We start from the raw sequence: 25,488 nt of genomic DNA, 5'->3' as shown, positions 1-25,488 counted from the left end.
ACATTAGTGAATAATTTCCGTTTCTACGTTGCCTGTAGTGAAGAGAGACTCCCTGTTAGCTCATATTCAGTGGACAGATAACAGGGCAGGCTGCCAGTGGTTTAGTTGGGTTTTTTCAGAAAGGTCAGCTAACAGTGTTCCTGGAGAACATCAGACAGGAACCCAGGACCAAGAAAAGGTCCTGGGTTCTTTCTGAGTACTCCAGCTTCCTCTCACACAGCTTCCGGGTTAACTGATTGTTGTCTCTGCAGCTATAAGTTTATGTGTGAGAAAACTGGAATGACATCCATATGTATTCCTCCACAAATTCTTTTAAGAATATATTGTTTAGACCAGGGGTGTCTAAACTGGCATGCTGCATGTTTTAGTTCTCTCCCTGGTTTAACGCATTTGGATCAAATGATGGCTCATTAGAAACCTAAGAAGAACACTGACATGCTGAAATGGTTGTTGGTACCAAAAGGGAGACAACAAAAACATGCAGGATTCCCACTTTGGGAACCCCTGCTATAAGGGAATGTCCACCAGTTTCTCCAATCTAGAACAGTGTGTTAACATCAATGGGGGCAGGCTGAATTTAAATGACCTGAATCACTGAGACTTTGCCTGTTGGGGGAAATAAGTGAGGTTCCACATTAGGACAAAATTGCTTTTAAGGTATTAAACACTGAATTTGTGACATGCTGGTTTGATCTTAATGCTTTGGACAGAACCTCGGACCTCAACCTTTAAACTGTGGAAAGAAAGACTTGGAAGACTGAATGGCAGAAATGAGGTCGTAATGGAACAATGGGACAGCCTTCACACTTACATGAATACAACCACATTTTTTAAATTTATTAATTATGTTTTGCCTCTCACTGTATTTTATGTTTATGTTATGTTTGCCATTGTTTTTTTTATGCTTTAAAACGAAAAACTTAGGCAAGAACTTGAATTACAAAGAAAGTTTGTGTGTGAAAATGCCTTGTTGTTTGTCCTGTTTGTCTTTGTGTTTGACTCATGACCTCTGACCCTCCTCTAAGCCGGTGATCCTGCCTGTAGGACTGGATGCTGCTCTTATCCACCTTTTAAGAACTCCTCTGAAGTGTCTCAGGTCTGATAGTCCATCAGCTGTACAACCTGAGGGACTCAGAGACTTTCCTGGATTTTCTCCTGTAGGTGCCTAAAGGTCAAAGTTCATCTTGAAACATCACAACCAAGTGACAACATACCTTTAAACTTCAGATAGTCACAGGGGGCATGTCCTGGCTCTCCTGCCCTGCGACCGCCTGGACCTCCAGTCTCTACACCTAAAATCTCATGAAGTCGGCGTGTAGCTGGAGGCTTGTATTCCTAGAATGCACACACACACACATGCGCGCACACACACACACACACACACACACGCACACACACAAACACACACACACACACACACACATCCAATCGTCATGCTGTACATTCACAAACAACCAAGTCACTTTTAAACTTCTTGATGCTGAATGTCTTCCTCCCCAGATACAGACGGTGAGACTTCTATTATACCAAACAACTTGATTCTTATTTCATTCAGCCTTCTGATCGGCATAGCAGGGATGTGTCTGAACTTTGCAGGATAGAGGTTTTCAATGGTTGACATCATTGAATATTATATCATCAGCAGGTATTTAGAGAAAATAAAACTAAAGGTGACTTCCACATGGAAAGGGAATCAAAGGACCACTCACCTTCTTCACGTCCTTGTTCTTCTTCACCGTCCATAAGCCATCTGACAGCTTGTCAAAGTACTTCCTGGCTTTAGGAGCTGCATCCAGCATGTGGCTGGGTGGAACTCCCAAAACCTCCACAATTTTATTCATCTGGTCAACCTGTTCAGACGTGCAAACACACATGGTCATCGTTGTTAAGGAAGTGCATGTGGCGTCATTAAGCAGAAACACAATCACCCCATGCAGACAGTGCAAACAGTGTTCATATGCTGTACATCTGGTTACCTCGTTGGAGCCACTGAAGAGGGGCTCTCCTGTGTGCATCTCTACAAGGATGCATCCGAGGGACCACATGTCGATAGCCAGGTCATATGGCATCCCCAAGAGGACCTCAGGAGAGCGGTAGAACCTGCTCTGAATGTACTGATAGATCTGTGAAGAGCAACGTAGTGGAGTTAGGCAGGGAAGTTCAGAGGCCTGGAGACAAGATATGTCTGACATATCTGGAGGTCCCATTAGACCTGCACTCAGAGAAACTGAAATAATCATGCTATAATCAGACGGTTATTTTCCATCACTTTACTAACAGACAAGGAATAGAAAAGGAATAAAAATGTACATTTTCTAAAGAAAATGAGAACATTTCAGTAATTTAAAGCTTGCAGAGCTTTAGATCACTGAAAGCCCAGCAGCTGCAGGTACAGTGAACAGCACTGAAGGAGGAAAATCCTGATCCAGCTTGGACCTGGGTAATGTCCAACAACACAAGACGAAAATACTGGCAGCTCTGCTCAGGATAGAAGTGGGGATGAAAACATTCTTGGATCACAATGTTTCAGAAATAAGTTCTTTATGATTGGTTTTCATTCATTAGTCAATGACACATTCCAAAATAAACAGAGAATTCTTATCACTAATATAAATGTGCTATATAATTAAGAAAAATACTGCAGAGTAACAATGGTAGAAACTGTGACCATTCAGCCTGTTGACAATACAAAGTAAAATACTTGAAAGATTGGTTACTGAAAAAAAAAAATTTTAAATTTATTTGCAACATTTCAATATCTTTTTTTTATGGAAATTTCTCATCTATAAAGTTTTCAATTTTCTCCAACTTGTCCTTCAGCACACCAGGGCAGTGATGTATGCTGATGATACAGCAATATAAATGTCAGGTTCATCTACTGAAACACTGTTTAGCATCTTTGCCTGTGAATTTAAGCAAGTTGTAAATTGCATATATGCAAATACATTAGTTTTAAACATATCTAAAACCAAAAGCATTATATTTGGATCAAACTGGAAATTAAAAACTGAGTCTTTTTAAATGAAAAACCATTACTCAGGTGGAAGAAATTAGACTTTGAGAGTCACTGTGGACAGCAGCCTGCAGTGGCCTCAGCAGATTGTTACAGTTATGGCAAGACAACTTCTTGTTATAAAAAGATTTTTACATGAAATAGCCTTCGAAGGAATCCCTCAAATCATTAGCACAGTTGTCTTGTGCAGCTTGCAGTATTTCCCCATGGTGTGGTCAGGCATGTCACGACAACATTCAACTGTTTTAGAGGAATGAAAACATGAAACTCATTTTATTCATATGTTAGAAATGTCACAAATGCTAGAGCTTTTAAAGAGCCTTACCTAATTATTTTATTATATAGTTGTGGAAATATGTTATATTTCTTATACAAAGCGCTATAATTGTGTATTTATGAGTTAATATGCTATGTTTCTAATATGTTATGTGTGTGTAATAGTTTTATGTAAGAAATGTTTTTTTATGATGTGGACCTCAGGAACAGTAGCCATTGTTACGGCAACAGTTGATGGGGACTAAAAGGAAACAAACAATCTACTGTTTAGAATGATATTCTTAGCATCCTTAGAAACTGAGAAATATCTTTAGAAGCTGCATCAGGAACAGTCAGGTTGTTACTGCGACATCTGCAGAACCACTCCGGAGGAACCGGCACCTGAGTTCAAATCCCAAAACCTGCTACCCAGAGCTTCAGTTCAACACATGCCTGGGTCAGAAGAGGCTACGGTCAGGAAGCATTGTGTGTTTGTGTGCATGCGTGTGTTTGGGGGGAGTAGGTGGGTGCTCACCCGCTGGCCCAGTTGGCAGGAGGATCCAAAGTCCACTATCTTGATTGCAGATCTTTTGGGGTTACACAGGAGGATGTTCTCTGGTTTCAGGTCGCAGTGAATAATTGACAGCTCTGGAGTGGCCAGGAATAATAATGCTGCACAGCAAACAAAACATCAGGCACATGTATTACTAGCACTTCTTTCTTCATGGATGTGTGTATTTCTGCATGCATGCATGTAAAAGCCTCGCTCACCAGGACCCTCCAGGGTCTCATCTGATTCTCTGTGAAACTAATGGGGGTCTCCACCAACATCTGAGGTTGGGGCTCTAAGCCAGATATGAGTGCAGGTCAATTGACTTCTGATCTTTTGAACCTTTCTCTAGCATGGCTTTCAGTCACTGTGGTCTGAACAGCTGCTGTGGCGTGATCATCAGATTCAGAGTCTCAGACTGGGATCAACGGGAACAGAGGGGAAAACTAACAGATTTTAGAACGTAATCTACAAATCAACTGAATTATATGTTGAGTTATGACTAGTAATCTCTAGAATTCATTCAGCAGTTTGAGGGTACAAAGTAGCTTGTTTTCAGGTACGGCATGGTGAACTGATCCAGAGCCAGGTGAACCGCTCATCTGCTTTAGTGAGACGTTTAGGAAGATCCTGGTTGGCGCTGCGTGTGACACCATCTCTGTACCCACCTGTACAGAGCTGCTGTGCAAACTTCCTGGTGAGGTTGAGGGAAACTCCTCTGAAGTTGGTGTTCCTCAGGAGATCATAGAGGTTGTAGCTCAACAACTCAAACACCAAACACAGATGGTTCCTAAACATAAAGTGACGCTTCAGGTGGACTGCACAGAGACAGATTGACAGACAGACACACAGATGGGAGACAAGGATGAAGGTTAAGAGATACAAAGAACAAAGGTCAGGAGGGACAGAACTACTTCTGTCTTTAATAGCATTTCCATTCAACACCTACACAATCTAGACAACAGACGTGTTATGATTATTCTCTTGTATGTGTGACCTAAACACACATTGTAGAGATGAGTACAAATGCTGGTTGGGTTTCAAAGAGGCAGGAATGAGAAGAAAAGGCCTTATGGTTTATGTTTCATATTGCTTTATTTCAACAGTTCTTACATTAAAGTCCACCCTTATTTTTAGAGTACTTCACAGAACAGTCCAAACCTGCTAGGAAAGTACCACAGTTAGCTTCTTTCATATTACGATCCAACCCAAAAACCAGCAACTCAAGATGGACGACTGCAGCACAGGAGCTGTTAGCTACACTATGCTAACCATCTCCCTGGCTCAACACTGTTGTTGAGGCCTGTTGCTATAGTGATAGCAGGTCTATGCCTGCTATCACTATAGCAACTAGTGACTCAGCAGGTCCTTCTTAGGAAAATATGGCTGCTGATGAAAACTGTAGAATTCAAGGCTCAAAGTCCTACACAAAGAAAAGGACAAACAGGAAATCAATCAAAGGAGAGATGAGGAAATGATACAAATATTGGTACTTTACAATTTTATTTTGGTAAGCAGCTGTTATGATTTTCCATGCTTCTACTTGTAATGCCTTACAACCACAAGATGGCAGCAATGCACCAAGCTGTTTGTTGGTGAAGCAGTGAAAGTCAGTTCTACAGCCCCTCAGCCAGGTTCAAAGGTCAGCCTCCCTTCCCAAGAAGGGGAGGGTTAGACTACAACTCATCAAAGCAGTTCTCAGGCTTTGATTTATTTCTAAGTGTCCTTGAGGTTTGGGAATGTGCTTAGTTTTACCATATTGGTTTCATAATTCCTGTCACGGTAAAGAGTGGATAGAAATGGGGCCTGCCATTGTAATGCATAGAGAACTAACTGCCTTGCTTTGCAAGGCGGTGCGCTAACATTAGCCTTTTTCCTAAAGTAAGCATTTCTGCTACTCTTTCTTCAGTTTAGTGTTGGGATTAAATAATTCTGTGTTTTCCTCTATCTCTTTTAGCTACTTGCATGCTAGTATGTATGCACAGTCACACACATGTATGTGCACACGCATACATATACCGTATATACACAGCTAAGATTTAAGGAAATGATGCACATGACAATGTGTCATATTCAAGGCATAGCGTAGATGGAGGCCAACAAACAAAATTACAAACTGTTGTTAGGGGCCTATGAGGAAAACATGACAATGAACCAGCGCTGCATTTTACTCTTAATAAGAGAATTCACGAATTCAACTCCCTGACTCTTCTTGAGCCTCATACATTAAGAACCTAAATGAAGAAAGCATAATCTCCAACATTGGTGCCCTGCATTAGCATTAGCGTTTTTCCCTAAAATAAGCATTTAGCTCATTTTTTAGTTATTAGATATGTTTAGCATACAGAATGGAGGAAGTCTAAGTAAGACAACATGCTGGTGATACTCCGCTTACTACTGACAACTTTTAGGCTAACATTAGCATTTTGGCTAATTTTAAATGATACACAGATTTTAACTTACTGAATTGAAGAAGTTCATGGTAGTCAACATCCTTGTAATTCTTCACAGACATTGTAGCTTACTTTAGCATTGGTGCTAATTTTTAGCATCAGAACACTGGGCTCCAACCAATGGGCACACTTTGGCAGGCCCTGTTTAAATTTCTTCAGAAATGTTCTACTTTAGACTTAAGATTTAGTGAAAACAGCTGATAAACATCTGATGCTATGCAGTTTATATTCCAATAGCTGAGCCAGGAGAACTTTCCATTTAGCATTACCTCATCTAAACCCTGGTCAATCCAGTGACAGCAGAACTTTCAGCTACAGAGCAGCCATTAAACTTCATTTCAACAAGAGACTATCCTGTAGAGGCGAAAGGTGCTCAGCATCTGGCTGCAGCTTCAGGTTCCTGTATGTCAGAACCTCAAAATGAAAGATCTTCATTCCAGAATCAGGAAGCTCACACTGTCTTTACAGTAAAGTAAAAGTTTTGGTTAAAGGTGCCATCATACTTCATCCAAAGCCGAACCACACAGTCACATGGTTTCATGATGTTTGTACTTGCACACACCTTTCATGCAATGGTGCAGACCAGCTGGGGGACACCCCTCCTGCTTCAGCATACATCATCACACCGCTACATACAGGGGTTCTCCCCTACCTCCCTGTCTCCCTGCTTCTTCTGTTTTGATTTTATGAAATGGTCACAAAGACAGCGCCACACTTTTCTGCAGTCAGCCACCTCCGTGAACAACAAAGTTGCAATCTCCATCCAGGAGTTATTAACCATTTGCCAGTTTGATTTTTATTGTAGTTATTTAGTGAAAAATTGTACAAATGAATATTGTTCCTTATGGTGTCAGATAAACATTACTCAAGGTACACATGTCTCGTGCAGATAAAAAGGCTGTATAGTGGATGTTGACTAGCTGAAGAGAAATGTCAACATTACTGTCTGAGGGCACTTTCACATAAACACAGCAACAAACTTCTGATCAATCACACAGCACTGCATTGAGTTCTTTATCGAGTTCGACAAGAGGATATCTCTCTGAACAAAATGACACAATTTTCCTCACCTGTCTACGTCAATGAGAACCTAATTTTGGCACTTTGCATGAAGTATGTCAGGTCTTTTATTAAAAGCATTAAGAACCTCAGCACTGTCAGCTGCAGCTTCAAACCGTCCCCAGTTTTTACAATCAGTTAATAATGAAATACTTGACAGTCTGTGGTGATGACAACGTGGACCCTGTTATATTTTAGTAAATTGATTACTGTCTGAGAGGTTTCAGTCTGTATTAAGGTCACAGCTGGAATGGCCCTGTGCTTAAAGACGTCATCACAAACTGAATCCACAGATACACCCTGGTCAAAGTAGTGTAAAGCTTATCTGTGGGTAATGCTCTGCAGCTGCTGTGTTAATGTTGCTCTTACCAATGTAATATTTCATTTCAGTGTCATGCTTGTTCATAAGCTCCAGCAGGCGCAGTTCGATCTGTGCCTGGTTTAGAAAAGCCTTTTTGTTCTTGATGATTTTAATGGCAACCCACTCCTGCTCATGGTGGTCGTAGGCCTTCACTACCTGCAGACACAAAACACACACACACTATATCTCTGCATGCTAAAACACTGTGCCAGCAGGCAAGTCAACGATGACAAACCTAAAGGCCCAGGAGTTGTGTTTCCAGAAGTGGCCACCTGGGGGCGACTCAGAAACATAATGTGCAGACCTCCAATATTTCAATTATATCAAAAACAAATGTTGGAGGAGAGAGACCAGCTCAGCTTATTAACAGCTGCTACTCAGCTGGTACATGTCTCAAAGTGGGACACTCTATCGTTTAAAGTCCTGCATTAGTTCAGCGCCAGGGCCGTTAGAGGCTTCCCACTTCAAGAAGGGGCGCTTTAGCTCCTGATACAGCTAACTGCTGCTTTCACTTTCATCCAAACAGTCCTTGAACACATCATTATGTTAAGGTTTGTTTCAATGTCGTCACCTGTCCAAAGGAGCCCTTCCCAATAAGTGAGTCGATCTCATAGCGGTCCAGCCACTTTTCTCCATTTTTCACTATGTAGTCATAGTTGTCGTCATCGTAGCCATCATTGTAAATTTTTTTCTCCTTTTTCGTGCTGCTATCCTCAGGAGGGACTTGCTGAGCCCGCCGCTTCTTCTTTGTATAATATACCTGTGTGTGAAAGCAGAAATTAGGCCCCAGCACCAGTCTAATCATTGACCCACATACTATCAATAAATATAGTCACTATATTTTTAATCTTCCAGTATGAACTGTGGCTTGTCTGTTTTCAGAGCAGAGCATTGAGACAAAAATGCTCAGTACTATGAGTGGTTCTCTATGTCCGTGTGTAGAGAACCACTCTGCACATGAGCGTGGAGTGGTTCAAAGTTCAAAGTCTGTGAAGTGAACTGTATAGTTCATGGGACTGGGTCAGCGTTCAACCAGCTCTGACTTTAAAACAACCCAACACCCCAATACATGCAATGTGTCCTCCCTATAACATCATTTTAAAACAGGTTTAATATTATATACAACTGAGAATTTTTACCTCATTGATGTGCTTGTAAGTTTTGATAAGGTCAACTGAGAGTTTCCTCAATGGGGCGCTGGCAGGGTCTCTGAAACTAGGGGGGATCCTCCGCTGGAGTATGGTCATATCAGACAGCACCTAGAGAGAACACAGCACTGTAACCAGCCTGAGCAATTTCACAACATGACCAGAGAATGTGAAGAGCATTCAGACAACCTCAAAACTGTTGACTCTGTTAGCCATAAAAGTGGCTTGTTGGGGGGTAAAGTGGGTGTGAGAGCTCCTGGAGAAGTTACAGTGGGACAACATAATGAGCTAAGATGTGGACAAAGTTCAGTCAGAAGACAGCTAGAGACACATGCTCTCATTTCTCTGATAAAACATGTAATGAAGCCCCCTGAGACCTTCAGTCCATCCCATGGAAAAACAAGCATGCTATGTCTTACAGTCCAAAAATAAGACAACAATGGAAGGTCATAACTGGAAGTCCTGTCAAATAAATGCAGTTGTAAGAATCTGGGGCTACATAGGCATTTGATGAGCAACAGGAATCACTTCCTCTGTCCAGGATGTTGACTCGAGGGCTACTCTCCAAGGTAAAAACTCAGTAACATGACAAAAACTCCACATGATTTCAGGTTTGCTGGAAGTGATTTAAGTTGGTTTTAAAACAAAACTTGTTCTCACTCATCCAGCTTAAAAACAAACAAACCTTCATTGTGAGGGAACCAATATTCATGACCTGCTGGATATATTATCAACAGGTTTTGTTTGGACAAAGGTAAACCATTTATTATGATGTATTTGAAGGATCATTTATCTTTAAAATGCTCTGATGTGATAAGAGATTCACTAAAGTGGTCCACACTAGATAGGTCAATCAACCGGGACAGAAACTGTCTGCAATAGAAACCAGTCTCCTCTCTACTTTGTCTTTGTTGAATGGCTTCAGTGACCTTTCTGCTGTCCTTCTGCGCATGCAGTGATGCAGCTTTATGGACACCCGGTGATGACTTCCCTTGGTGTCTGTATCTGTTCTTCTGCTCCACAACAGGTGTTGAAGAAAGAAGCTGGTCTGGAGAATCGTCTCACTAACAACAGAAACACTGATTCTTTTCAGTTCTTATGAAGGTTATTACAGTCCACACTGCAACATGCTTGGGTGACTTTATGTTTTCCTGGCCATTGCACCTTGTGAACAGAGAGAAGACGGTGTGCTGGATGTGACACTGTAAAAGAAATGGGACCAGGTTCCAGGTCCCACAGTCCAGGGTCCACCAGAACATGTCAACTACTTGTCAATTGCTACAACTTTCTCCACCTGCCTCAATCTGCTTGTACCTTCCAAGACAATAAAAGTATCTTTCACCCATTCGGCCCCATGGCACACCGAAGAACTGCACACTCTTAACAAAAGACAATGACATCAAGAACGCCTCTACAAAACAATCAATTTCACTGAACTCTATCAAAGCTACAAGGACCACCTCACAACATACAAGACAACAAGTTCTGCTCCGACATAATCTATTCCAACTCCTCAAACTCCCACACCCTATTCTCCACATTTAACAAACTGACGAAACCTCATGACAACATCAAATCTACCTTTGCATCCCATAAATGCAAGAATTTCCAAACCTTCTTCCACTCAAACATCAAATTAATTCACATCCATCTTGCCTCCTCTTTCTCGTCTCAGTCTCCGTCAGATCCTAATTCATTACCCACCTGCAGATTTTCTAACTTTTCACCATGACCGGCTGGCTTACTAATATATAATTTTGAATGCATACTAACTTTCTAAAGAACTTTCTAAAATGCAATAACAACAAAACTGAACTACTTACTAATGGTCCCAAATACCACTGATTCCCTGTTCAACACATCACCTTCCCCATCAATGGCCACTCCTTCCCCCAGTTCAAAAACTTGGCCTCATTCTAGACTCTTCCCTCTCCTTCCAAGTCCACTTCAGTACCATCACCAGGATATCATTCTTCCACCTATGCAACATTGCTCATCTCCACCAATCTCTCTCTCTCACTCCATCAGGGGGAGTGGATAAATTCTTATCCACTCCTTCATTATTTCAAGACGTTACTACAAAAGCATACTTCATGAACTTCACTCCATGCATCTGTAAAAAGTACAATTTATCCAAAACTTCCATCTACTTATCCACACTCACTTCATGGACCACATAACCCATGTTCTTAAAAATCTCCACTGGGTCCCCATTCATCACCAGATACAATACAACATACTGTTCAGCGTCTACTCGCCCCCTCAATGACCTCTTTCCAAGTCACTCTCCTACTGACCTTCTTCATTCTGACTCTAACCTCCTGAATCCCATCAGAACCAAACACTGTACCCTGGGGGATCAAGACTTTTCCTCTGCCACCCCAACCCTCTGCAACTTTCTTCCATCAGGAACTCAGATTCTCTAGCTACCTTCAAATAATTACTGAAAACTTACCTGTTTACCTTGCCTATTCATTATAGTCTCCTTTTCAGACTTCACCAATTTGTTATATGTACTGTGGCGGTTTCTTATGGGAAACATGGGCAACTGCCCAGGACTTCTTGTTTGTCCAGGTGTGACGTGAGTACAACCCCCCTCCATCCAAACACCTCCACCTCCACATACCTTACCTCATTCCTCAAATCACCTGGTTGCAACCTATACCTGCTAAGATTTATTTCCATTTATTTCAGCTACTGACAATTTCTCTATACAACTTCATCTTAAATATGAAACGCTGATATTAGCAATGGTACAGTGTGTGTTACCTGCTGCTGCTCGGCCATGGAGTGGATGGAGCTGAAGGAGGGGTGTGTGTGTGTGTGCTGGCTGGTCATGGCTGGCTCAGCGAGGGAGAAGCCCTGGGCAGTGGAGGAGGAGGAGGAGGAGGAGGTGGAGGAGGAGGAGGAGGAGGAGGTGGGCGGACATCCTGAGCTGCTTGCACCTGTGGAGAGAAGGAGAGAAACCCTCAATTCTTTTTCTCCACTTCCTGTCTTTGACATAACTCTGCTAATACTTTATTTTTGCAACCCAGCAGATCATACACTGAACATCTGTCACACCCTGGCTCTGTTGGCCCACACCACGGAAATGTTGACCTACAACCTGGCAATGTTGATCTACACCATGTTGTCCCACACCGCATGTTGATGGCATGGTGTGTGACCACACTCACACCACACATTGGCTATGCCAACACAAAGCTGTTTAAATGTAGAAACATGCTGGAAACATGAAGAGCCCACGGCAGGCCATGTTGCCCCACCACCTTCTCTGTGACTATTTCACTCAGTCTTGCTAACTATTCATTTTTAGATCCTAAGTTTATGTCTTAAAACACTCATGCTCAAAAACACTGGGAAAAAATGCACATCAAGAATTCCCAGCCAGTTTTAGCAAAATGTAGAAAGTAATCAACTCTTCATTGACGTTTAAGATCATAATCACAAAAAACCCAAAACGGTAACACCTGGAGTGTGTTGATCCTGAAAATCCCTGCACATGCCAAAGGAGTATTTATGACCAAAAGTACATAAAACTTTTCTAATTTTCACATGAACCTGTCTCTGATCATAGGCTGGTGGAAGACTGGGTGCTCCAGCGATGATGACACTACAAACCAGTAGCTGGAACTCACAACTACATTGCAATCTTTGCAATCTTTGCGATTGCAATGTGGCAAAGATTCATTTGATGCAACACTGGGTAGGATATTATATTTCAATCTTCAGTTTTTCATGCTCTTCATACCAACAATATTTGGAGAGACCACCCAGACCTCATCTATTTGCTTAGAGGCAATGATGCTAAAGTGAAGAATGACAGTGAAAAAGTCAGAGTCTTTAAAAGCGGAAGGTAAATGTACTCAGTATCGCCATTGTATTTTCCTGATGTGGCGCTGCCCTGATATCTCTGTTTATAAGCAAGTTTAACCTAAAATGAAAAATCTGAAATACACAGCATAACATAACTTGGGTAAAGAAGCATATATTGTTGTGAAACCCCACAAAACAATATGGGTTGTGTGGGGTGTCACACTGACTAGTGTAACAGTTTTGACAGAAATCTTTGTCCAGGTCAACCTCAGAATTTGAAACTTGTGTGGTAAAACTAAAATCTTTTCTGATCAAAAGTTTTACTGGATTTATGTTGGCAGGAAGATCTGTGATTATAATGTGGTGTTCGTCATGATGCCTGAGCGTTAACAGAAACAGTCTCAGGTATATGACTGGGCCAGAGCGAGACTGCCTGGCAGCATCATGCATCATGGCTGACCTCCCTCCTCTCTAACTAGAGAAACTGCTTTTATTCATTCCAAGTTCTCAGAGCTTCCATTTGAAAATTTAGTAGCAATGCCAGTTATTGCCTGTGTAGAAACTTTACAGCTTGATTTTTACTTCTCCCTTCTTCCACATTGTTTGTTTGTGAAGATGATTTCTTTCAAATCAACTCATATGTTGTCAGTGAGTCCAACAGCACAGACAGAAAAACAGGGTGTTGCTTCCTTCATGTTTTATTCCCTGGTGGTTATCTCTCCTTCATAGCTGAGTAAAAGTTTATAACGCTCCATCATTTAGTAGTAATCCTGGAACCAGGTCATTAAAACACACATATGATGCATATGATACAGTGAATTCAGATCCTTATTTCCATCGCTGAGAACATTTGATGCTTCATAAACTATTAAATATAAAATCTTGGTTTTAAATTAACTTTCCAAAAAGTTACATGTTTAAACCCCACAGTGAGTCTCTGCTTTATCTGGATATCTGGAGACTGATTGAAACATTGATACTGCTTTCTGGGCCACTGACCCTGAACAAAGACTTTGTCTGCGTTCCAGGATCCACCTGATGTTTCACACTACGCTGAAACTCCAAAGCTAACTATCGGAGAGGAAAGCATACACCTGGATGATGTTTAGCCATGCACTTATTACTTTTGAATTGAGATGTTGATCATCTCGACATTATCATCCCATTGCAGTGCAGCACAGGTATTGTCATACCACAACCACATAGTCACAGGACTTTTCAGAAACTATGGAAAGTATATGTTTAGGAAAATACCCAGAGAAGAGCGAGAGATAAATCACACCTCAAAGTATCCAGCTGGGAAAAAGAAAAGAGAAACAATATGTTCTTTTCCCAGAACATGTCAGTCACAGCACCTCGAAAACATGTTCAACTCATTTTCTCCCAACATGTACAGGACACAAGTAACTTAATGAGGAACCCACTGTGGATTTGTTTCTGAATGTTGACATGAGGCACAGAGAAAAACTCTTTCCACAATATGAACCACTGAAGGTCACCTGATGATTCAGTGTCACTTTGCCTCTTAGAAAGCTGAATCTAAAAGCTGTTTCAGGAAACTTCAGGTCCCTGATGCATTCATTCTATGGCCAAGCTCAAACTTTCAGACTGAGTTTTACTGAGTTTTACTGAATGTGTTGTTGAACATCTGCTATTCAACACACAAGTGTGCACGATAATAACATTAAACTGATTTTAACAACACTTTTAATCTGCTTATTAAGACTTCTTAAGACAATGAGAAAAAACAGAAATATTGAAAATATATTCAAAATAAGAATACCTTTTAAATTCACCACCTATATTCAAGATAACAGAATTTCTACCCCACAATGCCAAATATCTGTATCAGCAGATATTAATTACAGCTTGTAAAAGAAACTGTGGCCAGACACTGCAAGGAGAGACAGAGAGCGTTAATGAAATCTATCAGATGGAAAGATTAATATTCTTAATCCGTCTTCAGCTGAACAAGTTGACTATCCTATGATAGTGAACATGGTTACATGGTTAACACACGTTAACCATGCTTTTGGTTTTGGTGGAAGAATATTGAATTGATAATTAGTCAAATGAGACAGATCACCTTTCAGTAAGTGTCTATTTGCTATATCATTTCCTTATGGTTATGTACAGAAAAGTAATGTCTTTTCTAAGTAGCAGCCCTTGTTCCCTCTTTGTGTTCTGGTTTTGTTGTAGACGTACATTTGGTAAAGAGAAGGACTCTTGTAATTGATCACAGACTGAAATTGAGATCTTGAGGTGAACTCAAACATTTGTAATCATCTCAATGCTTCAAAGATGAAGAATTGAAAAAAAATTAAAGAGATTATAATTATTAGTATTATTACTATTATAGGAATCTTAATTTTGTTAGTGAATTTATTATTTCAATGGCCAAACTAAGACTCATCAATAGCTACATGGGCAGTAATGCTTTTCCTTAGATACTGATCCAGTTTTAGTCATGACATGACTTCCTATCATATCATTTACAGAGATGGCTACATATCTGCCTCACATGCTCTGCAGTGTGATTATTGCTTGCTGGAAACTTGACCTTACTTGGGCTCAGATAATAAGAAACAGCAGCTTCCCATTCAGAATAAAGCAAAAAGTAACAGATAGCAATAACTTCACTTTTACAAAAGTAGAATAAATGAAAATTAAATAAAAGCATCTGGAAAAACTATCAATTATATTGTCCAATTGTTTGTCTGTACTGCTATACTGTACTGCCAATAGTCTCCTTTTTTAATCTTTAATATACTTCAGTTGCACATACATCCCTTGGATTGTGATTCTGATGTGCCTATTTCTAACAGCATTATATTTTCTGTTTTAGTCTTGTAGAGAATAATTATTGTTAATCTTGTTTTTCCATAAATTGTTTTTAATACTGTAAGAACTTTTGTATGAAACTTTATATCTATTGCTGTTACAGTTGATTTTTCCTTTTGCAAGATAATAAAGGCTATTTCCATCTCTGTAAATACACACACACACACGCACACACACACACACACACACAGTGAGAGGTTGCCAGAAAAAAATGCTACAGGACAACAGGCGTAAATAGTAACAAGCAGGTCTTGAGATGAAGAGTGAGCAAAACTTAATTTGTAGGTGAAAGACTGTGGCTACACACCTTATTGCATGTGTGAGCAGAGAAAAGAGCCAAAACTGGACATGTGGGCCTGCTGCTCAGCTTGCATTACAGCTTACCTACTGACAGCAAGATTTACAATGAGCAGCCACAAGGAGACGGCTGAAGAATGGGTCCCCAAAATAAAACCTATGTAGAAGCATATGGAGAGTGGTCTCCTTATACTGCCTGAAAAACTGTGTTAAATGGATTGAAAATATCTAGGTGTTTAAAGAAAGAATGATAGACTCACTGATCAGTGGAAATGATAGGGAAACATCTGAAAGTCACCCACAAATCATTCCTGGGTTGGATCAGTTTCTAATGACAAAACCTAGTGAAGGAAACTTGTAGAAAGAATGTACAAGCACACAATGCATTTTGTGAAAACAGACACTCGCCTCAGTTTCTAGCTGGCATGTTGGCCTAAAAACGACATTTTAATTTTTGTGACACCCTAGTTTTAGTTTCGGATCTATACTAAGTATCTCAATATTTCACTGACAAATCAGTGTCCCGTTCATTGCAGTAATGAACAGGATAGAATGAAGCAAGATAAGAAAGGGAAGAAAGTTCTCAGAACCAGCTCAAAGACAGCAGAGAGATGAATGGTGTTTAGTATAGACCAGCTCCTAGTTCCTAGGAACTATGTCTTTATAGCGACACCTAGAGGAGCCAGCAGCCTGCTCTCCAGAAGAGTTTCCAGGCAATTAAGGCCTGAAAAGTGCAAGATGGGTTTAGCATCTTGCCAGGTGCTAAACCCTGGCAAGATGAAAGCCTGACATCTGTGAAAAGAGCTGAAGCAACTTTGGATCAAGATGCCAAGAGATGGTCTGGGGAGGGCTGTGAGGCTGGTGGTCTGCTGTCCTGCCAGCTCCAGCAGGTGTGAACCACTGCTTGCTGACCTGCCCACCAGCACTGTTATCTTCAACTTTAACATGAGGTTTCATACCTGGGAACAAACAACAAGCGTGGCCTTTGTGATCAGGCACTGGGTTATTATGACTGACCATTAACTAGTTGTTGCTTCACAAGGTGAATGTGTTGGATGTGGAGGATGTATCTTGGGAACTAAAAGCAAGGATGGATGACAGGAAGACAGAAACATTTACTACAACCAGTTTAGTGTTAACCTTGTTTTATTCAGAAGGCTGTCCTCCTTCCACGTATCGCCCCCTTCTGGTGACGTGGCTACATAGGAATCTGTTCCTCCACAAAGTCACAAAGTCACAGTAAGAGAGGAATCCAAAGTGTTTCACTGTGTTCAGCTGTATAATATCACAGAAAGTCATCCTGTTTGGGGACAGCTGCGGTACTTCAGGCTCTGTTTGGAGATAGGACTCCGCTGGAGAGAGTGAGCAAGTGAGAAAGAGAGAGAGGGAGAATATCTGCCTAGTACTGAGAAATCTGGACTGTCTCTTTAAGAGACTGAGGCACATTCACAGAACTTCCTCAATCTGGCATGCCTCTTCCTGCGCTGCCATTGGTTAAAGGCACCTCCTTCTCTGACAGCTCATTCGCTGTTGGTATCTAAGGACTGACTAGCCATCACTCTATAAATAAACCCGGTGCTGTCTCAGCAACCAGGCCACAATACTCATTAGCTACTTCTCTCTCTTTTCTGCTTCTCTCCTGCTAAGCAAGTGGCTTCCAATAGCAGGGCTGGCTCTCAGCAACAGTCTGACATACCCTAGCAACTCAACCCATCCTACCACCACCCTCTCCTCCCCCATCCTTCCCAATCTCTGCCTCTTTTTCTCCTATTGTGATCCAGCTCGCCGTTTCCACCCATTCTCAGCTGCCTCCAAGTCTGTCTTCTGTCCAGACCTCTGTCCAGGTTTTGGATATATATATATATATATATATATATATATATAATATATATATATATATATATATATATATATATATATATATATATGAAAGCGTGTTGCACTATAGGATATCTACTCTTATTAGTCCATTAGCTTTGTGTTATTGCACAGTGATGAGACATAATTGAGAGCAACACAGATCAATCTCTCCAAGCAGTACAGCAAGACATTTGCATAAAGTTAGAAAGAAAGGCTCCTAAAAACTGATGGCTGGTTAATTTACACCTGCAGGGATCAATGTTGAGGTAAAGGAGGATGTTTCAGTTGCATGCAGATTCAAACCAGTACATAACACAACATTGAAGTAATACGGTGCATTCATTCAAAGGTCATCTTATGCTGAGATGAAACTGCAACATAAGAAACATAAAAAGACTTGTCTAAATTAAAAGCTGGGTAATTTGGGGGTTCTAAAAATGTCAGAGGATGTCTGTTTGCTGAAACATGCTTTCAGTGAAGGCAGTAATAAATACCAGTTTAAGATGGAACCAGTATGTGGTTATTCTAAGCCAATAACTTGTCTAGATGCCTTTTGAAGTCAGGTGCTGTGGATGATGAGGGATCTATACTGGAAACACAACCACACATTATCTAACAGAGAAGGATGATGTGAACTATGCCTCGGTAGAGAAAGTTGTTCACACATTAAAACAGACTACAAACTTCTAAAGAGCATGAAAACAGGCGGGACCAGAAGAGGAATGGCTTTGGTAGAGTGAAGTAAAAATGAGTGAACACCTGGTTTTAGTGACATCTATGTTGTGTTACCAAGAAATGTGATAAGCTGCACATGAACTAATTTCATCTCTAGTAGTCTCTCTACATGAACAACTTTCTTAATAAAAAAAAGATACAAAAAGAAACCCCAGTTGGACAAAAGAGGGCAACAGGTTCCTTTCATGAAAGAGCAGATTGGCTTCCTCTACCAGAGGAACCAACCGTCTTCTGCCAACACAAAATGGCCTTCCACGCACAAAGTAGCCATGTTGACGCTTTGCTCAGATATGCAGCCATGTAACAGTAGTTTCATGCTGTGGTCAAAATTTATTTACGTTTAACTTCAAGTCAAACATAAATTCATTTCCTACAGTTTGCTATGGGAAATCCATGCACAGCGAACAGAAGCAGGATGGCTGAGCATTGGAAAGTTCCCATTCTCATCTTGTTTCTCTTTGGGTCGAACTAGAAGAGGAATTCTTCCAGGACCAAACTAAATACAAGTGGAAACAACTCAAGAGATTTTAGAGAGGCCTATCTATTTCTTCAGAGGTGTCTACAACTGGAACAGTATGGAGGACTTTTACTGCCAAAAGTGGAGAGCACACATTTTCAGTCTGATAGCAGGATTTCATATCTGCAATGCTTGTACTCAAAACTTCTATTGTCTTTCAAATAGGTTCTCTCAAACCTTTCTCCTCACGCTCAGACCTTCTCTCTGCTCAGATCAAACCTCCAATAGCACTAACTTATGAATTCTTTTCTGTAGTCCACTGGCAACCGTCTCAGCCCATAGAATGAAAGTGCTATACTGGGTGTGTTTGTTTTCTTCTAGTGGGTGAGCCTGAGTGGCTACTATCCATTGTAGTAGAACCCATATGGTAGCAGCTGCTATTCTGCGCTGTCTTCTGATACCGGAAAAAACAATGTCAGCTTTCTGCTCTGGGGTGAACTTAACTTAAAACCAATCCCCAAATCAACTTTTTTTTTTTTTTTTTTTTTGCTGATGAACTGTGGATTATTTATGGATCTGTATCTATGTGTTACTGATCCTGTCTTTTCCTCTGTCTCTTTTAGCCTCTTTTATCTGCTTAAACGCACTCACTGCAGCTTGTATAACCATGTTTGTGTGTGACTGCTACCAGTCATATGTAAACACACTGAAAGTGATTAAACTATCCTACAGATTGCAGAGAAGAATAAAAAGCTAAAGTCGTACTACAATCTTTGCCTCACTTGGTTCCATCCATAAGGTGACCTCAGTGACCCGGCGCTGTATGATGAATGTAGCTCTGGTTCTGTTCCACTTCTGTGACATGTATGGCTTGTAACATTTGATCATTTTTTGGCATTAAAATCTGTTTTTGTACATAATCAAATCTCATTATTTCTCAAGGTAATTTACACTGAGGGGTTCTGGTCGGGTCCTGAGACTGGTACACAGACCTTGTGGAGCACAGACACAGAAATGAATGAAGTCCAACAAGTTGGGGGCTGGTCCGAGCCAGTTTTCCAGATCCTGAGACCAGGACCTCTTGTCAAGGAAGACCCTAGATCAAGGTGACCAAAAATAGAGTGTGAAAAACTAAAAAGTTAGGCAGAACTTTTTTCTGCTGGCGGTTTGTGTGTGTGTTTTAGTTACACACAACCTTCCAAGTGATTATCAACCAACAGAAGACTCCCAGCTCAGGTCTGATTAGTTATTGGATGGGAGACCACCAGTTAACACAAACTCTGCCAATTTTCACTCTTCAACACAGGGGGCGCCGCAGTGCAGGCTCAGGAGACTGCTCTGTCCCATTTATCTAATCAAAACAAGTTAATACCAGCCATGTCCTCTGAAACACGTGATAGGCTTTTCACTACAAGCAGGCTTCATATACACACAGGTGTGCAACAAGCTACATAATAAACTTATCAGTCATTGGTGAATTTAATCCAGTCTGCCATCTAAAACACCGGATCACAACATTTATTGTCAAAGTAGTCTGTACTGTGAAGCACATAGAGGGAGAACCAAACTCTGAATGTGTTTTTGCATTTTAAGTGCATAAACTAGTTCCGTGTCCTGAAAGACTCTTTCTACAGTTTGCATTGTAAGAGTGCCGTCGACTGCCTTCTTCTCTGCCTGCTATGTTTGATGGATTTTAGCAAGTTCTGTTTGTTAAAATGCTGTGATTGTAAATATGGCCACATAAGAAGCCTTAGCATGTGTTGAAGTACAGCAGCAATTTTTCTGTTCAAGTGCGGGCGTTGCTTCAAGCAGAAGTCTGTATTTAAACATGTACATTTTATATTTCATTTCATACTTTGTGCAAATGGATCTGTCATGTAAGTCTGTGGGTTTCCTACAAAGTTATTTTTTTACAGCAGTTGGTTCAATACACTATTGACTGGCAGACAGTGCCACAGTTTGGTTATTTTTAGAAACCTTCTCACTGCTAATAAACTCCAGGGTTTCCCCCCAGAAAACGTACTAAGCCCTGTGGTCAGGGCGCTAGGACAGTCCACCATGATTTTGTATTCAAAATTGTTTTGCTGACAGGAAATGTATTTCTATGTTACTGGAAGGACCTTGTTGACAAAATACTCAAACACACAGTTATAGTCTTAAAAACAGACAAAGATGAACTAAACTGCTGCTGCAGCTGCTGCTGCTGCAGCTGTTGAAGGCCCCCAGACCTTCACATAAATGCTAACATTTTGACACAAACCATTGATGGTTACTGAGAATGACAATGTGGTTAAATTTGATTTATTGGTTTCAGCAGGGATAAATTATAATATTTTAAAGTGAAACTCGCCTCTTATTAACTTTCTTTTCTTGATAAACTATCTAAATGGGTTATTTAGGGTTCCATCTTTTTTTTTTGGACTATTTTGCACATTATTTTATCTGAAGCTATCTCACCACTGGCCCCTTCAGTTGAACAGTTCTCACATGATTGAATATTCCTATTGGTTGCAGTGGAATGGCTTGGTACAACTTTGTCACTTCAAATATAAAAGGACAGCATTCCCCTAAAACTATACTAAACCGCCGTAAGTGAAGCTGATGTTCTTAGAAGGCAGAAGGGGCCCTAACTCAAATTCTGCTCAAGACCATAAACAACCTTGGACCGGGCCTGCATGACGAGAGCCGCTGCATTGCGTGTCTGTCTGCTGGATGGAAGGGACAAACATGGAGATTTAATATATGTGGCACTAGGAGAGACCAAGATTTTCAGTTTTGTGACCGTTGAGTTTGCAATGAGTGCCACACAGACTGTTAGTTTTGGCGATCTTCACTCCACAGCTGACTGACCCTGTAGATCTTCATGAGCTAAACCACCATGTTTTATCACTTTTGTTTTTAAACCCTTGAGTTCAGGACATATTCAATGTCCAACCACTGCAGTTCTCTTATGTGGCATCAATGAAGTAGAAAGCTGTTTCTGTAATGTCAATATGGCGACAGAGTACCCAGATGTAGGAGGCGTGGGGTCATGTGGGAACCATGTATGGTGACAACTGTTATGCTTTTTAGAAAGCCAGCTGATTTGATAATTAGGCCCATAAGTCACGGCTCTGCAGGGATAAAGTCAAGACCAGGTCTTTTGAGACAAAAACCAAAAGAATATTTTTCAACAATGCTTTTTGTACATCACAAAATACACAAATCAATGCAAAAATGGTTAAATACTCAACCAAAACTACTACTTGCTATTTTGCTAATAATGATCATAATAAAGTAAAATTTAAGTTTTTAAATTCAGCCAAACATTGATATGCATTCTCTAAACTGAATTAATCAGGTCCAGGTATTGCAACCACCTGAACAAGCCAGGTGGCCCAGACGCTGGCCTCATCCAGATACAGGGCTAGAAAGAGTACATATGGTCCAAATGAACCAGCCAATCAGAGCAGCCCTAGGACGAAACACCCCAGCAAGCTCTCATCTCAACTCCATAAACCCACCATGGCACCACAAGCACCTACAAGGCCAACCCCAACCAGTAAAACACCACTGAACACACTCACAAACACCATAAATCTTCCATCCATAGGGCTCATGAGCACCAACCCCTGCACAGCGTGAGTGTTTTAGAGAAATGAGCAGTCATCTCATTTTACCTGCCAAGATCAATCCAAACAGCCAAATTTCACTCACTCACATACTTATGTCACATGCTCACATACCACACACAACCTTTGTTAAAAGGTTTAATGACTAAACTTGTAGGCACCACAAATCTGGGACAAACTGCAAAGCAGCTAAAACACAGACTTCCTTAAAATCCAGGCCACCAGTTTTTTATAGTTGATTTTGAACTATACTGCTCCAAAAAATAAAGAGAACACTCAAACAACACAATATAACTCCAAGTAAATTAAACTTGTGTGAAATCAAACTGTCCACTCAGAAAGCAACACTGATTGATAATCAATATCACCTGCTGTTGTGCAAATGGAATAGACAACAGGTGGAAATGATTTTCATATTTCTTTCATTCATTCAGATCCAGAATGTGTTATTGGAGTTGTTCCCTTTATTTTTTGGAGCAGTGTATATTATATGGAACACTGATCAACATATTTGACATGTATCAATGATGGCACTTGTTTTTTTTACTGGTTTCTCAATTGTTGACTGTATGTCCATCCATCCATTTTCTGGTCACCCTTCTCCCTAACGGGGTCTGGAGGTGCTGGTGTCTCTCCAGCTGCGTTCTGGGCGAGAGGCGGGGTCACCCTGGACAGTTTTTATGTTTTTTGATGTAAAACACTTTACAGAGAGAGACAGAAGAGGACATAAAAATAGTTTGACAGAAAACGTTTGCTGGGCCAGATGAATTTGAGCCACTGAGTCAAAGGCAGGATTTCAATCTAAAAGCGCAATGAAAACACCTTGTTAAAAATGATTAAAAGGGCAGATTAGGTGCTACATAAAGCTATACACCTCTAAAATACCACATTCTTCTAAAAATACCATCACTTATTTATTAACTATTTTTTAAAAACTTTTTTGAGACAAAAGAAAGTTTGGAAATAGGTGTGTAACTTTCAAAAGTATCAGGCCTGAGATATGGTTTCTTAACTTGAGGCTAAATATGATTGACAGGAACAACACCAGACAACAAGAGACCATTGATAACTGAATGTCCAACTGGTGCTACAATGAGGAAAACCTGATCACCATCTCTTGGTTTTGGTAGATCAGGAGCACAAACCAATTCTTCATGTTGTAAAATGATCATATTGTCAGCAATGGCTTTGTAAACAGACACTTTAAGGTCACTGAATTTTTACCAAAATAGAAATTGGCCTTTAAATACAATTCAGTTTGAATATGTGACAAAAAACTCAGCCCATCAATTCAAATAAAGAGCAACAGAGATGTATGGAGATGCTGCAGCACGAGACTAAAACAACAATATTGCATTTTAGTCGTCTTTCAGTGGGTGGCAGTTAGTATATCTGTATAGAAAAACTTGATGGTAACAAACTGACCAGAAAAAGACAAGAACTCACTTCCAGTCAAATTTTCATTTGATTTAACGCTTACCTTTTCAAGTTCCAAAAAATTATTTTAAATCAATTTATTTAAGTGACAAAAATATGAAAGAAATTATTTTGTGGCTCTTTGCAGAAAATCATAAGGTGAATAAGTTCACATTTTTATAATGAAATCAAAACAATAACATCTTATTTTACAATAACAATATAACAATTATTTTATTTCATAAAATAAATTTTCATTTATTTTCATAATACATTGAAATCAGTTAACGCCACATTTGACTCTTAACAGCAAACTGCTCCTATCTGCAATAAGAGCCACAGCAGACTGGAGGAAGCTAAGAAGAGCTGCAGCAAAATGCTGCAGCAAAATGCTGCAGCTCTTCTATCAGCATCATCTCTTCATTGGTCTTCTGTTGGGCAGCAGCATCAGAACCAAGGACGTAAAAAGGCTCAACAACCTAATGAAGAAGGCTGGTTCTGTTCTGGTTCTGCTCTGGTTCTGTTCTGGTTCTGTTCTGGTTCTGCTCTGGTTCTGCTCTGGTTCTGTTCTGGTTCTGTTCTGGTTCTGCTCAGGTTCTGCTCTGGTTCTGCTCTGGTTCTGTTCTGGTTCTGCTCTGGTTCTGTTCTGGTTCTGTTCTGGTTCTGCTCTGTTCTGCTCTGGTTCTGTTCTGGTTCTGTTCTGGTTCTGCTCTGGTTCTGTTCTGGTTCTGTTCTGGTTCTGTTCTGGTTCTGCTCTGGTTCTGTTCTGGTTCTGTTCTGGTTCTGCTCAGGTTCTGTTCTGGTTCTGCTCTGGTTCGGTTCTGGTTCTGTTCTGGTTCTGCTCAGGTTCTGTTCTGGTTCTGTTCTGGTTCTGCTCAGGTTCTGTTCTGGTTCTGTTCTGGTTCTGTTCTGGTTCTGCTCTGGTTCTGTTCTGGTTCTGCTCTGGTTCTGTTCTGGTTCTGCTCTGGTTCGGTTCTGGTTCTGTTCTGGTTCTGCTCAGGTTCTGTTCTGGTTCTGTTCTGGTTCTGCTCTGGTTCTGTTCTGGTTCTGCTCAGGTTCTGCTCTGGTTCTGTTCTGGTTCTGCTCTGGTTCTGTTCTGGTTCTGCTCAGGTTCTGTTCTGGTTCTGCTCAGGTTCTGTTCTGGTTTTGTTCTGGTTCTGCTCAGGTTCTGTTCTGGTTCTGCTCTGGTTCTGTTCTGGTTCTGTTCTGGTTCTGCTCAGGTTCTGTTCTGGTTCTGCTCTGGTTCTGTTCTGGTTCTGCTCAGGTTCTGTTCTGGTTCTGCTCTGGTTCTGTTCTGGTTTTGTTCTGGTTCTGGTTCTGCTCAGGTTCTGTTCTGGTTCTGTTCTGGTTCTGCTCTGGTTCTGCTCTGGTTCTGTTCTGGTTCTGTTCTGGTTCTGTTCTGGTTCTGCTCTGGTTCTGTTCTGGTTCTGTTCTGGTTCTGCTCTGGTTCTGTTCTGGTTCTGTTCTGGTTCTGTTCTGGTTCTGCTCTGGTTCTGTTCTGGTTCTGTTCTGGTTCTGCTCTGGTTCTGTTCTGGTTCTGCTCTGGTTCTGCTCTGGTTCTGTTCTGGTTCTGTTCTGGTTCTGTTCTGGTTCTGCTCTGGTTCTGTTCTGGTTCT

The 25,488-nt window shown here is 40.8% G+C and overlaps 1 protein-coding gene across 2 annotated transcripts in view; it reads right to left on the bottom strand.

Annotated features, from left to right (window-relative positions):
- Positions 1–25,488, bottom strand: part of dyrk1b (dual-specificity tyrosine-(Y)-phosphorylation regulated kinase 1B) — a 66,847-nt gene that overhangs the window by 3,362 nt on the left and 37,997 nt on the right. For both annotated transcript variants that reach the window (XM_055023142.1, XM_055023140.1), the window contains exons 2-10: positions 11,609–11,784; positions 8,831–8,950; positions 8,263–8,451; positions 7,700–7,847; positions 4,487–4,636; positions 3,804–3,940; positions 1,977–2,123; positions 1,710–1,850; positions 1,215–1,335 (exon numbers count right to left, since the gene is read on the bottom strand). In XM_055023142.1, coding sequence (XP_054879117.1) covers positions 1,215–1,335; positions 1,710–1,850; positions 1,977–2,123; positions 3,804–3,940; positions 4,487–4,636; positions 7,700–7,847; positions 8,263–8,451; positions 8,831–8,950; positions 11,609–11,677 — 1,222 coding nt within the window. In that variant the 5' untranslated portion in view covers positions 11,678–11,784. The remainder of the gene's footprint in view (positions 1–1,214; positions 1,336–1,709; positions 1,851–1,976; positions 2,124–3,803; positions 3,941–4,486; positions 4,637–7,699; positions 7,848–8,262; positions 8,452–8,830; positions 8,951–11,608; positions 11,785–25,488) is intronic.

The sequence above is a fragment of the Poeciliopsis prolifica genome, unplaced genomic scaffold (assembly GCF_027474105.1).
Source record: "Poeciliopsis prolifica strain line A6 unplaced genomic scaffold, Auburn_PproV2 SCAFFOLD096, whole genome shotgun sequence".
Taxonomy (NCBI): Eukaryota; Metazoa; Chordata; class Actinopteri; order Cyprinodontiformes; family Poeciliidae; genus Poeciliopsis; species Poeciliopsis prolifica.
This window is presented reverse-complemented; position numbering and strand designations above follow the sequence as displayed.